This window comes from Limulus polyphemus, unplaced genomic scaffold (assembly GCF_000517525.1).
Source record: "Limulus polyphemus unplaced genomic scaffold, Limulus_polyphemus-2.1.2 Scaffold10114, whole genome shotgun sequence".
NCBI lineage: Eukaryota > Metazoa > Arthropoda > Merostomata > Xiphosura > Limulidae > Limulus > Limulus polyphemus.
This window is the reverse complement of record NW_013675724.1, coordinates 340-18,415: the sequence shown is the minus strand read 5'-3', so window position 1 is coordinate 18,415 and position 18,076 is coordinate 340. Positions and strand designations below refer to the sequence as shown.

The window sequence follows — 18,076 nt, the reverse complement described above, 5'->3', positions numbered from 1 at the left end:
AACATGCTACATCACTGCCACCAGTCATTATTTTATATACATAATATTTACAGGAAACATACTACATCACTGTCACCAGTCATTGTTTTATATACATAATATTTACAGGAAACATACTACATCACTGTCACCAGTCATTGTTTATACATAATATTTACAGGAAACATACTATATCACTGTCACCAGTCCCTATTCTATAGAGAATATCCATCCACTTACTTAACTGTTTGGAGCTTAATGTACACAGTTTTTATCCAGACACATGAAGATACTATAAATAATAACATTTTATTCTTTCAGAGTTGCTAACTGACAGCTTAAACTACTCACAAACATTTTGAATCCTTTGAGATTGTCTTTCTGACTCAGCTTCTGTAGTATCATGAAGAGTGATAAAGAAAATGCGATCTTGATTTCCAAAAGCCTTAAGTAAAGACAAAAGAGCTGATGGGTCAGTACAGATATCATCAACTTCTGCCAACACCCAAACAACTCCTCGCTGACAGTCTGCTTCCTAAATAGCAACAGCAATACATATATGAAAATGTCAATCCAAGTTGTAAAAAAAGTAAAACTGAGGAATTAATATCAATTGTTTTTATAGTAGAACAGACAAGTACACTACAAAGTTAACTTTGACAATGCCTTTAAAGTGGCTTTGGCTTTTCTTTATTAAAAAGTTAATAAGTTATGTCAATGCTTACTATGGTATTTCCTTCACAAAACAAAAAGTTTTTACTGCACACACCATTTGTTGGTAAAACTGTACAAAGAAGAAATATGCACTACATCCTCTAGACTGCTTTGTAAGTCATCTGCTGCTTATTCCTTCTGCTTAAAACTATACCTAGTTTGGGCTTTAAAAACTTCATATAATCTGACTTTTTTAGGTTGTGAAATTTCCCAAATTTTGTTGTGAGACACTTTTTAGAAGAAACATTAAAAATGCTTCCTTGCATCTTAAACTTTAATTATTTTTTTTTGCTGACCAGAAAGTTCAGTTTTACATGTTCATTCAGTTTTACCCTAAATGATATTCATTACTATAGTTTTTTCATACTTAAATTGGATGATCACACTAGCCACTACTTCTGACTATAAACTGTAAGAAACATGACAAAAACTGACAATGGAGTATCAGTGGCCTATGATCTAAACTTCTGATATGGCATCACATTTATATTTGTCAGACTAGGTAATAATATTGAAAGGCACAATCAATTTATTTCTAATAAATATACATAATTTATTTTCAATAAATAATAGGTTATTTTAATTATTTAAATTTTTTTAAGAGAATAAACTTAAAAATGATATTTAATACATAGAAGGATTTGAGTGATTGGAATACCTTGCTATCATTTACCATACTTGCTAAACCTAACTAACAAGCTTACCTAATGTCTTGTCACAAAAAAAAAAAATTAATTCTTTAGATTTCAAATATGTTCAGGAATGAAGAGCAGTCTAACAAGTTTATAAAATATTGCCACATCTGTTATTTGTTACTAAGTCTTCTAAACTTCCCATTACATTCCTTTGTTCACATCTACAGGAGCTCCATCTAGTCACTTTCCCATGAAACAATAAATTAATGATTACACCACTTTATGCACACTACATTGAAATAAACTTCTTACATTCTGCTCTATCCAGTAATATTTAATTTTTGTCTGTGACTATTTTCAAAGCTGTGATTCATTAGTGATTGTACAGACCACATGGTGTGTAATCATAAAATGGTGGGAACAAATGGTTGATAAAACTTTAAACAAAGAAGGAAAATAAGAGGAGATATAAATCATGGCTAATTATGTTTTCAAGAGCTGAGAGAATCTTGGGAAATATAAACAAGTATTTTGGAACGTGCAGAAACATTCTATAAAAAATCAAAAGCACATTGATTATGACCAAGACTACTTGGAACTACATCTTTTATTCATGATTCTTTGTGAATACATTGAATAAATCTTACAACATGACAAAATATAAACCCTAAAATATGTTTCAGTGAAACCTTATTGAAATACAGTTCTTATTGGAACTCAAATTTTGAAATTTCATATGCAGGTGTGTACACAACAACTGAAAGATGCTCACTTGTTGTGATAATAAAAACATCCTCTGTTTAGATATATATATATGTCTACATGTAATACAAACATCTCTAGAGTATGGTCAGTGAATCTGTGTTTAGATATGCATGTCTTGATGTACTACAAGCACGTTTAGGGTATGGTCAGTAAACACATTCTCTGTTTAGATATGTATGTCTAGATGTACTACAAGCACGTCTAGGGTATGGTCAGTAAACACATTTTATATTTAGATATGTATGACTACATGTAGTTCAAGCACGTCTAGGGTATGGTCAATAAATACATTCTCTGTTTAGATATGTACGTTTAGATGTACTAAAAGCACGTCTAGGGTATGGTAAGTAAACACATTCTCTGTTTAGATATATATGTCTACATGTAGTTCAATTATGTCTAGGGTATGGTCAGTAAATACATTCTCTGTTTAGATATGTATGTCTACATGTAGTTCAAGTATGTCTAGGGTATGGTAAGTAAACACATTCTTTGTTTAGATATATATGTCTACATGTAGTTCAATTATGTCTAGGGTATGGTCAGTAAATACGTTCTCTGTTTAGATATGTATGTCTACATGTAGTTCAAGTATGTCTAGGGTATGGTAAGTAAACACATTCTCTGTTTAGATATATATGTCTACATGTAGTTCAAGTATGTCTAGGGTATGGTCAATAAATACATTCTCTGTTTAGATATGTATGTCTAGATGTACTACAAGCACGTCTAGGGTACGGTAAGTAAACACATTCTCTGTTTAGATATATATGTCTACATGTAGTTCAAGTATGTCTATGGTATGGTCAGTAAATACATTCTCTGTTTATATATGTGTGTCTACATGCAGTTCAAGTATGTCCAGGGTATGGTCAGTAAACACATTTTATATTTATATATGTATGATTACATGTACTAGAAGCACATCTAGGGTATGGTCAGTAAACATATTTTATATTTAGATATGTATGACTATATGTAGTTCAAGTATCTCAAGGGTATGGTTAGTAAACACATTGTCTGTTTAGAAATGTATTTCTTCATGTACTACAAGCACGTCTAGAGTATAGTCAGTAAACACATTCTTTGTTTATATATGTATGTCTAGTTGTACTACAAGCACTTCTAGGGTATGGTCAGTAAACACATTTTATATTTAGATATGTATGACTATATGTAGTTCAAGTATGTCAAGGGTGTGGTCAGTAAACACATTATCTGTTTAGAAATGTATATCTACATGTAGTTCAAGTATGTCTAGGGTATGGTCAATAAACACATTTTATAATTAGATATGTTCAAGTATGTCTAGTGTATGGTCAGTAAACACATTATATATTTAGATATGTATGACTACATGTAGTTCAAGTATGTCTAGTGTATGGTCAGTAAACACATTTTATATTTAGAAATGTATGTCTTAATGTACTACAAGCACGTCTAGAGTATGGTCAGTAAACACATTTTATATTTAGATATGTATGACTACATGTAGTTCAAGTATGTCTAGTGTATGGTCAGTAAACACATTTTATATTTAGATATGTGTGACTACATGTAGTTCAAGTATGTCTAGTGTATGGTCAGTAAACACATTTTATATTTAGATATATATATATGTCTACATGTACTATAAGTATGTCTAGGGTATGGTCAGTAAACACATTATATATATATTTAGATATGTATGACTACATGTAGTTCAAGTATGTCTAAGGTATGGTCAGTAAACACATTTTATATTTAGATATATATATATGTCTACATGTACTATAAGTATGTCTAGGGTATGGTCAGTAAACACATTATATATTTAGATATGTATGACTACATGTAGTTCAGGTATGTCTAAGGTATGGTCAGTAAACACATTTTATATTTAGAAATGTATGTCTTAATGTACTACAAGCACGTCTAGAGTATGGTCAGTAAACACATTTTATTTTTAGATATATATATGTGTCTACATGTACTATAAGTATGTCTAGGGTATGGTCAGTAAACACATTATATATTTAGATATGTATGACTACATGTAGTTCAAGTATGTTGACTGAATAATCAGTAAATATCTTCACTGTATACCAAATAAGTAATGTGACTGTGAACTATAAATAATCTTTGAATAACTATACACTATAATATTAAATGAGTCAGTTGGTGTCTAAAATGAAATACTAACTCTTATGCGATCAGTGAAGATATCGACAATGCTGCTCACTGAAAGTCCAGGGTGAAGGCAAAGAGCATCATGATCATCTGCATATATCATTGGTTTTATTTCTTTAGGACTTGACACCTGTGAAAGCATAAATGATCAGTATCATTCATATGCTGCTTTCATGGGTTTCATGGAAGAGAAATATGACTGTTAATTTTATAAACACAAATCTACATATTCAATTTAAAGCTATCAAAAAAATATGAAGTAGATCATTCAAAAATAACTTAAAAATCTTCAGCACCTGCAAAACTTTTAAAATTTAAACTATGATAAAAGACATCAGCAGCATCAGTGTCTAAAGGTTTATCTGTACTAGCAACAAAATTGTAGCTTATTTCTATAAATCATATCACTCTTGATTCATGTGTTTGCAAACAGTTTCTATGCAATAGGTTAAGGTTTTTGAATACAGTTAAATCTGCAATTATCAAGAAGGAACAATGCAACTTTCAACACTTTGCACTGTAATATCAGTTTTATGGCCGACTTTTCCACTGTTGTCTTCTTTGGCTACAATTGATTTAAGTTTAGTTGAAATGAACACAGTGATCAGGTATTTCAGTTATTAAAATGTGTTTTTATTTGAAATTCTGGTGTTGAGTTACCCAAAATACCAATGATAGGGGAATTTTAAAGTTGTTGTCACAGGTGCAGGAAGATGTAGAGGCCGTAATCGCATATGTATGTCAAGTATGACGGCTCCTAAATGTCAATGTTGCAGGACAAAAATTACAGCCGTGGTATCTGTGAAACACTACCATCACTACTTGTGTGGTAAGGAGATCACTATTATGGTGGGCCATATGGCACCGATAAAATTCAAAAACTCAGAATGCACGATCATACACATTTGATTTCAACATTACAGCATTGTCTGGAGTAAAAACACAGATAGATTGAATATTCAGACCCAGGCACTGTGTAGCTATAAAAGCCATAGCAGCATCAATAATAGTAAACCTTACAGACAGTAGTTATTTTACTAAAATACTAACAAATATGACAAATTAGGAGGTTCAGGAAAAGCATTAACAGCTACAGTGGCTACTGAGATATCTATTACATTTCAAATCCAAAAGAGTTAGCACCCATGCCTTCCATGCACTCAGGGACATTACAATCCTAAAAGGCTAGTAACGCTTGCTTTCCATGCACTTGGGAATGTTTAAAATCCAAAAAAGTTAGAAACTTTGTTTTCCGTGCACTCAGGGACATTAAAATCCAAAATAGGTTAACAACGCTTGCTTTCCATGCACTCAGGGACATTTAAAACCCAAAAGAGTTAGCACCCTTCCTTTCAGTGCACTCAGGGACATTTAAAACCCAAAAGAGTTAGCATCCTTCCTTTCAGTGCACTCAGGGATATTTAAAATCCAAAACAGGTTAACAACCCTAGCTTTCCATGCACTCAGTGGAAATTCTATTATGAACATTAGCAGATGTTTACATGAGATGACATCTGAGACTACTTGTTTGTATGTCTATTATCTCTACACACAAGGCCATACTTATGATTATGAAGGGCCTGTACATGTCTTACTGGTCTAATGAGAAAACTGTGCTATTAAACAGCACAAGAATTAGCTCACGCCTCAACAGATTTCACAGAATTCCACCAGTATTTATCTCAAGGTCCCCAGTAGTAGGTTGTTGATGGCATTGAGGCTATAAGTGTTAACAGGTGAGGTAGAGTACGAAATATACTTTACCACATCTTACTGCAATTATTTTGCCTCAGTCTGTAAGTACATTGGTATACACTGCTGTGGGCATCTTGAAGAGTGATCTAGGTTGAATGAGTCACAGCAGCACCATGAATAGGAACATAAATAAGTATGTGAGTTGTACGAACCAGATCATGAACATAAATATTGATCTTGGTTGTATGAACCAGATCATGAACATAAATATTGATCTTAGTTGTATGAATCACAAATATTGATCTTGGTTGTATGAACCAGATCATGAACATAAATATTGATCTTAGTTGTATGAATCACAACAGGAACATGAATAATGATATAGGTTTGTATGAATCATGTGCAGGAATATGAATAGTGATAAAGGTTTATACGATTCATGTGCAGGAACATGGATAGTGATATAGGTTTATATGAATAATGTGCAGGAATATGAGTAGTACTACAGGTTTATATGAATCATGAGCAGGAACATGAATAGTGATATAGGTTTACATGAACCATGTGCAGGAACATGAATAGTGATATAGGTTTATATGAATCATGTGCAGGAACATGAATAGTGATAAAGGTTTATATGAATCATGTGCAGGTATATGAATAGTGATAAAGGTTTGTATAAATCATAACAGGAACATGAACAGTGACAAAGGTTTATATGAACCATGTGCAGTAACATGAATAGTGATAAAGGTTTATATGAATCATGTGCAGGAATATGAATAGTGATGTAGGTCTATATGAATCATGTGCAGGAACATGAATAGTGATAAAGGTTTATATGAATCACAACAGGAACATGAATAATGATATTGGTTTATAAGGATGTTGCAAAATAAATCACATTTTTTTTCCCAGAGAGCATAACAAAGTAAAATAAGAATTTAATTCAATCAAAAATGTAACTCCAAGTATCAGTATTGCTTGATTGGGCCACCATTGATCTCAAACACAAGTTTTAATCGATTTGCAAAAGATTTCAGCAATGCAACAAACATGTCTGTTTTTGTGACTGTCTCTGTAAGCACATCAGTGAGAACACGAATCAAGGTTTCAAGTTTGTGTGTCAAATTTAGGCAAAGTTTCCAACATTTATGTTGTGTATTATTGAACGATAGCTCTGACATTTTCAGCGGGATTTAAATTTGGAGAGTTCTCTATCCACATTCCACCACTTTTTCATGGACAACTCTTTCAAATTCAACAATTCTGAAATATTTTAGGCATTTATCGGATTTTTCAAATCTGACATTGCGATGTGTCAATTCTTGGAGCATGTCTGCAACTAGTTTATGAACCATCCTGAAAGCAGCACATGCGACACAAACCTGAGTTTTTGTGAGCACCATGATTCAAAAGTTTTTGCAAATAATGAAATTCGAAGAGTCAAACACCCAAGAGAACGTTGAAATAACGTTTCCTCACAAGTGATGATATTCACGACCCTACCAAGTTCGTCATTACTTCGTGAAAAAAAGTGTGGTTTATTTTTCAACACCCCTTTATGAATCATGTGCAGGAACATGAATAATGATACATGCTTATATGAATCACAGCAGGAGCAAGAATAGTGATATAGGTTGCATGAATCACAGATAACTGTTAGATAGACAAAGAACAGCATAGCTACAGGTATTGGTAGTCAGTATATGTAAAAACTAATACTACTATTCTTTACATAAATTAAATAGAATTCTGAATATAAGTGATGAAAGTTAAAAGTAACATCGTTCTTTACATAATGTGTGAAAATGATGTGGTTCTAAGTGAGGTTTTATTGTATATTATTTGTAGAAACAAATTTTTTTAAACCTCTTGTTATTATGAATTATAGTAATGTAAACATTTTACACTATATCCCTCTATATTGATTGTTCAATCAACACTTCGAGATTAGGCAAGTAAGTAAGATGCTCCAGAAGTGGGGAGGAAGGGTGGGAAGTGTCAGCGGAAATATTTATCAGAAATATATTTTCAGTGTTGGAAGATATTAAGTTATGATACAAACATAACCTCCTCTCACATCTAGCTAGAATTACATGTTGAAGTGGTAGAGGGACTGGTGCAAAATTTTACCTAAATGATCTCCCTTTGAGAAGTACCTAAGGATAACCAATGTAGTACAACACCCTATACCTTGGAACAGTATAGGGGCACATTTATGGGAGACCACATCTCGTCCATATCAGGGTACATTCTCCCCAGAAGGGAAAGGAGGGGAATTGTCAGAAAGATGGGTGGAAAACACAAGTACAGTCCAAAGCCTGCATCAGGCTTTTGAAAGTGCTATATGTGTAGTGTGGTTAGGGCATGTCAGACCATATGCAGTGGATCAACACCAGTCCAAACCAGGCAGCACCAAAAAATTCAACTTCCAGGCCCTGGAAGGAGGAGGTTCCCTACCATCTTCACTTCAAGCCCATTGAAACAGAAAAGGAAAGTAACATCCACCCTGCAACTGAGTGAAGAGTCCAGAGGATTGCATCATCATAAGACAGTGTAACGGGTGACCACAAAAACCTTATTTTTAAAAGTAGGCAGCATTATGTTTCAAACTAAACAAGGAGCCTGGGTAGAAATCCCCTGCCTGCTTTACTAGTCTGTGAGTGGATACGGTCTGGATCGGCCTTGAGGAACAACCCATCTCATGGGTGAGCACTATATCAGGCCAGAAAAGCCCTACACTGTGTGGATTTTGGTTAAATATACCCAGACAGACAATACTTGTCACTGAGCAGGATGCTGTAAGGGACTAGAGGGCTCTGTAAAAAGAGGGTAACAAAAAAAGAAAGACTTAACCAGTCAGAGATAGTATGATGTGTGAAGGATAGAAATAAATTTTCTATGATGCTGAAAATATGAAAATTAAATATAATAATACTTTCCGGAAGTTTTATACCTATATAATAAATTATGTAACTAAAATATAGTTATGCCCAACCATAACAGTACAGAATAAATTGTTCTATTACAAAGAAATACACATTCTAAACTGTCCATTAGTAGATTAACAAAACTTTCCTGATCTTAATTCCTGTTGTTTTGATATTGATGACTAATGTTGTCATCTGGTATTAAAAGAGATAAATATAGAACATTTTACCAGAAACAACAATGAGAGAAACAAAACAAGACTGAATGAACAACCTTGGACAGCAAAAAGTGACAATAACACGTAACAAATTTTATTTAAGATGGAAAATGTAATTAATCATGACATACTTGTTGTCAAGTATTCATACCTGAGCCTTTCCTTTCTGGGATTTTTTTTCCATCTTTCTGAGAGAAACGTGACACAGGGGTTTTCTGCTGGGAAAGTATCTTTTGTGTAATTTTTGAGCTCTGGATAATAGTAGATATGTTCATCTCTGTAACAAAAAAAAGTAAAATACTGTAGCAACAACACATTTCTATAAGGTATTTTATGTTTCCCAAACTTACTATATCAGATATTTTGCACTCCTAAACCTGTCTATAAGATATAATCTAAGTTCTTCAAATCTGCTATATCACATGTTCTAAGTTCTCAATACTTACAATATCCCACCTTCTAAGTTCCCCATAATTACTCTATCTGCCTCAGTGGGAGACTGCACTCTTCTTATGCAAAGAACACACTTTGCTCCAGACAAAAATAAAAGGTAATAGAACAAACATTATTATCAAAAGAACCTTCTCTGTGGTTCTTAAGTGTCATATAAGTGAGCAGAATGTAAGAATCTTCAACCTGCAATCAGCTGAGCAGGAGTGTGTGGTGTGGATAAAGCAGTCTGTCTAACTGCTTTATCCACACCATACTGGACCATACCATCTGTACCATACTGGAGAAAAACTTAAATGAGATATTTACTAGAATAATCAGGTGCAGGAGAAAACGTTCTAGAACTTTATCATGAAGAGAATGCAAAACTCATCCAGCTGGCCAGGAATAGCTTGGTTCTTAGTGTAGTAATGTTGTCTGTACTACACTTCCAACTAATACTCCAGCCTTACTTACCATCCTAACCACCAGGAACAGCTCGGTTCTTAGTGTAATGTTGCTGTCTGTGCTACACTTTCAAATTACACTCCAGCTTTACTTACCATCTTAGCTGGCCAGGAATAGCTTGGTTCTTAGTGTAGTAATGTTGTCTGTACTACACTTCCAACTAATACTCCAGCCTTACTTACCATCCTAACCACCAGGAACAGCTCAGTTCTTAGCATAGTAATGCTGTCTGTACTACACTTCCAACTAATACTCCAGCCTTACTTACCATCCTAACAATTAGGAATAGCTTAATTCTTAGTGTAGTTATGGTGCCTGTACTACACATCCAAGCAACACTTCAGTCTTACTTACCATCTTAACCACCAGGAATAGCTTGGTTCTTAGTGTAGTGATGCTGTCTGTACTACACTTCCAAGTAACACTCCAGCCTTACTTACCATCAAGAGATGCATCCACTCAATCTCATGTCAGTGGGATTACACCAACCAAATGGGAAACTCTCCATATAGACCTCTCTAAGGGAAAATTTGAGTGGAGGAGAATAACAGAGAGATGATCAAACTGAACAGAAATCAATACATCTTCATAGGGTCTCATACTGTTTGACTGTTAAATGGGTTACCACAAATAGAGACAATGGGTGATAGCCTGGTGTGAGGGTTGGTTTACACTTGGAGTAGCCTGTTTTTGTTTTCCTGAAGTACAGTCTGGAAGGTAAAATTGATATATACTGCCAAAACAGTCTCACAAAACATTGCATCTCAACAGCAGACCCTAAGTTAATCCCCATTCAACACAGAGTTTGGAAGAGAGAATCAGCCATTGGTGGGTTCCATTGTTTCCATAATACAGACTGAATAAGGTGAATGTAAGACATGTAAAAAAAATAAAAAATAAACAATTCATCTTCAGAGAACCTCTGTGAAGATTAATAAGGTAAGATTTTCCCCTAGTGAAACCATGTTGACTATCTGACAAACTTTTACACTTTGTTAAATGAATCTGTAAAGCCTTTCAAAAACTTTTCCCACCATTGATGTATGGATAATAGGCCTATAATTTTTGTCACCTTCCTTGAAAGTAGGAGTAACATGAGCCAACTTCCAATCTTCTGGCTCCTGCTCATTATTCAAGGACATACAAAACTAGTAGCAAGTGGCTTACATATCCAATCTTTAACCTCATTCGAAACTTGAGTAAAGGTAGAAGATGATGTCGAGCCTGCTGTGCAGCCAACATCATAAGGATGTAGATATAAAGAAACATCTCCTCTAGAGACCCAACTCTGGAAATGGATTAGGTATTCAGTACTGCACCCAACCTGAACAGAAACATTGGTTGACAGATTTTGTTTGAACATTTAGTTGTGATAAAGTACAAAGTAATACAATGTACCAGTTGTATTCACTCACCACAGATATGGTAATCTGAATATGTGAGCATTATAATCCCTCAGAGTCATTACTGAGCATTGTAAATTCTGGATGATGTGAAGAAAAAAGGACATCCATAACCATGTGGAATCGAGTTAGCAACTCAACATTAAGAGGTGAAAAAGAAGAAAGTGTATTTCTGGATATTCTTGCATTGATTGGTCAGAATCCACTAAAGGGTATGTGTATAGGCATGTCCAAAGAAGAGAGAGAGTCCCCAAAACAAACAATCTTTTTGTGCAGGAAATTGGTATCAGAAGGTTCATATCTCAAAGATGCAAAGAAGTAGGATGAGTCTGCCCCATAAAAGTATTGAGAAAGACCACATAAGTGAATGAGCTACAGGGAGGTCAAGACTAAATTGGAGAGCTGAACCAGCCACCTCAAATGATATGGCTCCTGATAGAGAAGGGAGGTTGCAACAGTGGAAGTCAAAACTGAGTGGCACATAGAGACCAAACATCCACAGAGTAATGAAACAGTAGGCCTCAGCAAAAGCCTTACAGACCTTATGAAAAACAAAAAAGAGCTGTAGCCAACTTGAAGGGAAAGGCTGTGAATCTAATTTTCAACCTTATGGACAAATCAAAGGTAGCAAAAGGCAGGTAGTCAAATCAGGATATGGAGAAAGTATTTGAGACCTTGGTCCAAGTCCTACAGATCTCAGAAGAGTACTAACCACAGAGAGAGAGAGAGAAAAAATTGTTTATCTTGAACCAAGTACAAACCAAAGTCTATGACAGGATGCCAATCACCTGTCTTCATAGGAACAATAAAAAAACGGATTGGAGTTGAGGAATTGATCCATTGTATTTCAATTGGGTGAGATGGAGAGTAGAAAAACAGGGAAAATCTTTGAGAAAACACCTGCAGTCTAGAACAAAGAGAATCCACAGATGTAAATAGTGGAAGAGCTGAGTTCCTGCTGGACCAGAGCTGAGGGACGGCTCTAAAAATAAGACACCTTCAAGATGCACAAAAGCCAGCCATTACAGAGGAGGAGATATTAGATAGGTAGAGGACTAGAAAAAGAAACAACATCATAAAGCTATAAAGAACAAGTAACTGGTGGGGAAGAAACCAAAGTGAGCAGAGAAAACTGCCGATGATACCTCCAAAAATTTCATTACAAAAAGATACCCGAGAAAAGTGTGATGGAGGCAAAAGTCAGTAAGGCATTTTGACAAAGTAAATCCCAAAAACAAAGAAAATAAGTTAACTGGGTAATAATGAATGAAAAAAAAACAAAAAATGAGACCAAGATGGAAAACAGGTACGCACACAATGTTTCCCAGTAAATCTGCTAGGGTCATGATGTAAAGTATTAAAAAGAAGATGAAATGTGTACAGATAATGAAGAAATCAAGTAAGTAAAAGATGGAGACTAGTAGTTGGAAAGAAAAAAATGAAAAACAGGCAAGAATGAAACTGAAATAAGAGATCCAAGTGATTGAGGTGCAACAAGGTAGCCCAAGATACAGCAAAAAATAACTGGGGAAAGAAAAACTAAATATAAATAACTGTTACCTGTTTAATCCAAGCAGCAGTAGGACAGGGGTAGGATTATCTGATCCTTGTTAGAAAGAGAAAATCAGAAGCAAAAGTAGGCATGAATAACCTAATCAAATTCATCTAAAGATGGAGCTGACTAAACTGAAATTACAGAAGTAGGACGTCTTAATTCATGAATTCAGTATCACAATGAATCCAACCACCTGGTGCACAATGGTAATAAATAACTTTCTGTCAAAGTGACTCAAGTTGCCGTTAAAGTAGTGGCTGACTATTACTGAGAAGTGTCAAATAATCCACAAAAACCATCTGATTTTCTTTTCTTTTTAGAAATAATTATTGGCCTGATATGTTGATGGTAATGGGCTTAGGTCACTGGCCTAGTGATGACACTGAAAAGCACTTAATGAAACCTGTATGTTTGGTTAAAATAACCAGAAATATTAGGTCGTCAAGAAATTAATGTCGCTTTTGTTTTAGATGAAAAAACCCGAACAACTTATATATCAAAACAAAACATTTATTAAATAAAATAGTCTCCATTCTTATTGATAATGCTTTTCCATCTTACAATCAAATTGTTAATGCCCTGATTAAAAAAATCACTTGGCTTTGAAGCAAAGGACATGTCGATGTCCTCTTTAACACCTTCCACATTTGCATATGTTTTTCCATTAAGACAGTGTTGCAGCGAACAAAAAAGATGGTAATCTGACGGTGCCATATCTGGAGAATATGGTGGGTGAGGGAGAACTTCCCAACCCAACTCCATAATGTTCTGTTGCATCAAACGTGCCACATGTGGATGTGCATTGTTGTGGAGAAGTAGAACACCTTTTTGATTGACGAGTGAAGGGCATTTCTGATGAAGAGCTTGATTTACACGTTTCACTTGCTGACTATAGATCTCTGCATTGACAGTTCGCTGTGGATTGAGGAGTTCAAAATGAATTACTCCTTTGATGTACCACCAAATGCAAAGCATCACTTTCTGCGGATGGAGTCCAGATATTGGGGGTCTGAAGTGGTTTTTGACTAAAACCGAGCCATTGTTTTTGGTGTTTAATATATGCATAGAGAATCCATTTTTCATCACTGGTGACAATTCTGTCCAAAAATGGTTCACGCACATTACACACCAGAAGAGATGAAACAACATTCACACATTGAAAACTATGATCATCGGAGAGTTCGTGAGCCACCCAAATACCTTCTTTAAGGAGTTTTCCCATATTCCTTAGATGTTTGCATATTGTTTCATGAGAGACATGCAATTTCAGAGCCATTTTAGGAGTGTGTTGCCTTGGGTTAGACTCAACAAGCGTCTTCAGAGCATCAATAACAATCCCATCATGCCCACCCCTGCCATCACAGTTTTCAAGGCTAAAGTCACCTGAACGAAATTTACTGAACCATTGTTGACACTTATGAACGTTCAAAACATTTCTATAAATTTCTTTGATATTCCTTGTGGTTACAGAGGCGTTGTTTCCCTTCTTGTATTCAAACAGCATTACATGCCAAATGCTTATCTTGTCATGTGCTATCACTATAAAGGATTAGAGTATACTAAACTTTACACATTATATAGGCTACACTAATGTGATGTTTAGGCGGTTCATTTAACTTTTATACTTGATGCATGTTTTTTGGAGGTGGTTAATGAAAGTGTTCCAAAATTAGACATTAATTTCTTGATGACCTAATAGTACTGTTAAAGAAACCTTATCACAAACAATGGGATATCAAATGAAGAAACCAAACTGAAAATAACACAAATCAAAATTCAAACTGAAATGTTTAAAATTGATATATCATTTTTCAAAATCAGAAAATTAATGAAAGCAGAACTATACTAAAAAAGGTAACAAACGTTAATTCTTAAGAAAAAACATGTCTGAATAAAGCAGTGTTGAGGAGAGAATAATAATTTGTTCCAGTGAGAGTGCTCATGAGCATTACAGTGCATGAATAATGTGCTTGTTGTCCTCCTATTGGCAGAGGGCTATAATCTAATAATGATTACATCATAGGCTGTTACAGTATACATTAAAATGTGTAGGAATGGGAGTTTTGTTCAAGGCTTATGGTACGTAAAACTCTTCAGGGCAGTGTTGTTGTGTAGAGAGGTGAGTATACATTACAAGTATAATATGCAAAGAGAAACAATAATATATAATGTTAACAAAGTATAATGTGTCAGTAGAGAACATGTGACACAGACTAAAGATATTCACAAGACTTAAGTTGAAAATATCAATAAAATATAGAAAAAATACTTAACACTGGCAGGAAACTACTACTGTTATATCGAATTGGTTGAGTCCATTTAATGTTAATACCTTTTAAATTAGAGTATTCTGCTGCTGTAGAAACTTCCAAGCTGTTTTTATTATTTTTCATTCTGCTCTCTATAACCTTTCCTACTGACAGACAAGGAACACCAAAATAGGAACTGAGCTCATTAGCGAGCAGATATGATCCTAAAAAAATATAGATAAGATATTAAAATGATTTAGGGTTTTACCTATAAAAAAGCATGATAAAACAAAGTAATATTTATAAACTACTTCTGGTTCTGAGTTTTGGTTTATAGAAACAAACTATACAAATGCACAATATCATCACTGATTTCCCAAACAGATTAAGAGAGATTACCTTGAAAGTACCAAAGAAAATCATACTAATAACACCAAATTACATGTATCTAAAAGAAAAGCATACTAAAAATATATAGTAATAAAAACACTGTAAATACTATAACACAATCACATGATACACACCAGAATCCCACAATTCACAGAAAACAAAGCACCAAGGGCAATGCAACATACAATTTACAAAAATATAAGACACCAATGACAATACAACACACAATTTATTAAAGAATAAAGCACCAAGAACAACACACCATACAATTTACTAAAGAATAAAGCACCAATGACAATACACCATATAGTTTGCAAAAATATAAAGCACCAAACACAGCACACCATAGAATTTACTAAATAATAAAGCACCAAGAACAATATACTATACAATTTACTAAATAATAAAGCATCAAGAACACCACAGCACACAAGTTACTAAATAATAAAGTACCAAGGAGAACACACCATAAAATGTATTAAATAACAACGCACCAATGACAACACACCATATAATCTGCTTAACAAAAAAAAAAAAGACATCAAAAGCAATAATAAGGACAATCAAAGACAACAGCACCATATATACTATGCCTAAAGGAAAACATACCAAAGATAACAGCATTATATAATTTACTCCAAGGATAAAGCACCAAGGGCAACAGCATCATATACCATATCTAAAGGAGAAAGTACCAAGGACAACAGCATTATACATTGTACCTAAAGGAGAAAGTACCAAGGACAACAGCAACATTATATTCCACACCTAAAGGAGAAAATATCAAGGACAACAGCGTTACATAATTTACCTAATACTGTACTTAAAGTAGAAAGTACCAAGGGCAAAAAGGCATATAATGCACCAAAAATATCAAACAACATTTGAAATAGTAATATATAATTTACCTAAATAAAAAAGTATTTACACCAAAAGCAACACATCATATACACAAGATGTATTACAAAACAAAGTACACAAAAAAGAACCAAAGACCCACATAATTTAATAATACATTAAAACAAATATAGATAAAATTACCTATGTAACCACAGGATTTATTACAGCAGAAAATACAGAACCGCAAGTTTAACTGAAGAATAAGCAATAGTAGCATGATTCTGTTTACGTAGAGTACAATATCCTGAACAGCAGTAGAAAATATAGATTAAACCAAAGAAAACAACATACGCAACAAAATTCAGTCGCATATGCATTAACAGAATAAAAAAATCATCCTATATATAATATATGATTAGCAAACAGTTTATCTGTGAGAAAAAACAACAAAATCAACACCATTATGCAGAATTTTACCTTAAATTTCTCTATCAACAGACTAACTAATTTAACTGTAAAAAAAAAAGCCATGTGTAACATTTATAACAACACAGTAGTGTACCTGAAGAATAAGCACCATAGACAATGATAGAAATAGCTTTCCTTCTCTTTCTAAGCTGACCTTCGTAGGTTAGGTGAAGCCCCATGTGCCTGGCTACTGATGATGTGATAGGATGTGGGTCCTGCAGGGCTCCTCCTGTGTTGTCCAAATGAACTAGATCTATTGGTTCTATGGTAGTGATTGAGAATTGGTTGAAACTCAACATCACTAACTGCATACACACACATATATATTAATACATAAAACATAGAAAAAACATATGTGTATAAATATACATATATGCATCTGAATAGATTTACTATCTTATCTTGACTGTGACCTAGCTATGTCTATTCAGATATAGTGAAAAGTTGAATATTGCACTTCCACCATGGTAGGATAAGTTTGATCCCCATCTAGCCCAGCTATGTCTATTGAGATATAGTGAAAAGTTGAATATTGCACTTCCACCATGGTAGGATAAGTTTGATCCCCATCTAAACCAGCTATGTCTATTGAGATATAGTGAAAAGTTAAATATTGCTCTTCCACCACGGTAGGATAAGTATGATCCCCATCTAACCCAGCTATGTCTATTGAGATATAGTGAAAAGTTAAATATTGCACTTCCACCATGGTAGGATAAGTTTGATTCCCATCTAACCCAGCTATGTCTATTGAGATATAGTGAAAAGTTAAATATTGCACTTCCACCATGGTAGGATAAGTTTGGTACATAGCTGGGTTAGATGGGAATCAAATGGAAGTGCAATATTTAACTTTTCACTATATCTCAATAGAATCAAACTTATCCTACCATGGCCCCATCTAAACCAGCTATGTCTATTGAGATATAGTGAAAAGTTAAATATTGCTCTTCCATCACGGTAGGATAAGTATGATCCCCATCTAGCCCAGCTATGTCTATTGAGATATAGTGAAAAGTTGAATATTGCACTTCCAACATGGTAGGATAAGTTTGATCCCCATGTAAACCAGCTATGGCTATTGAGATATAATGAAAAGTTGAATATTGCACTTCCACCATGGTAGGATAAGTTTGATCCCCATCTAACTCAGCTATGTCTATTGA

General features: G+C 34.2%; 1 protein-coding gene across 1 annotated transcript; it reads right to left on the bottom strand.

Moving 5' to 3' along the window:
* Positions 1–330: 330 nt before the first annotated feature.
* LOC111083566 lies at positions 331–15,379 on the bottom strand (the record flags this gene model as incomplete). Its single annotated transcript, XM_022380171.1, has 4 exons — positions 15,296–15,379; positions 9,260–9,385; positions 4,276–4,392; positions 331–514 (listed from the first exon to the last, which is right to left on the bottom strand). Coding segments are annotated over exons 2-4 (334 nt in total), but the record flags the coding sequence as incomplete, so codon positions are not given.
* Positions 15,380–18,076: the final 2,697 nt, after the last annotated feature.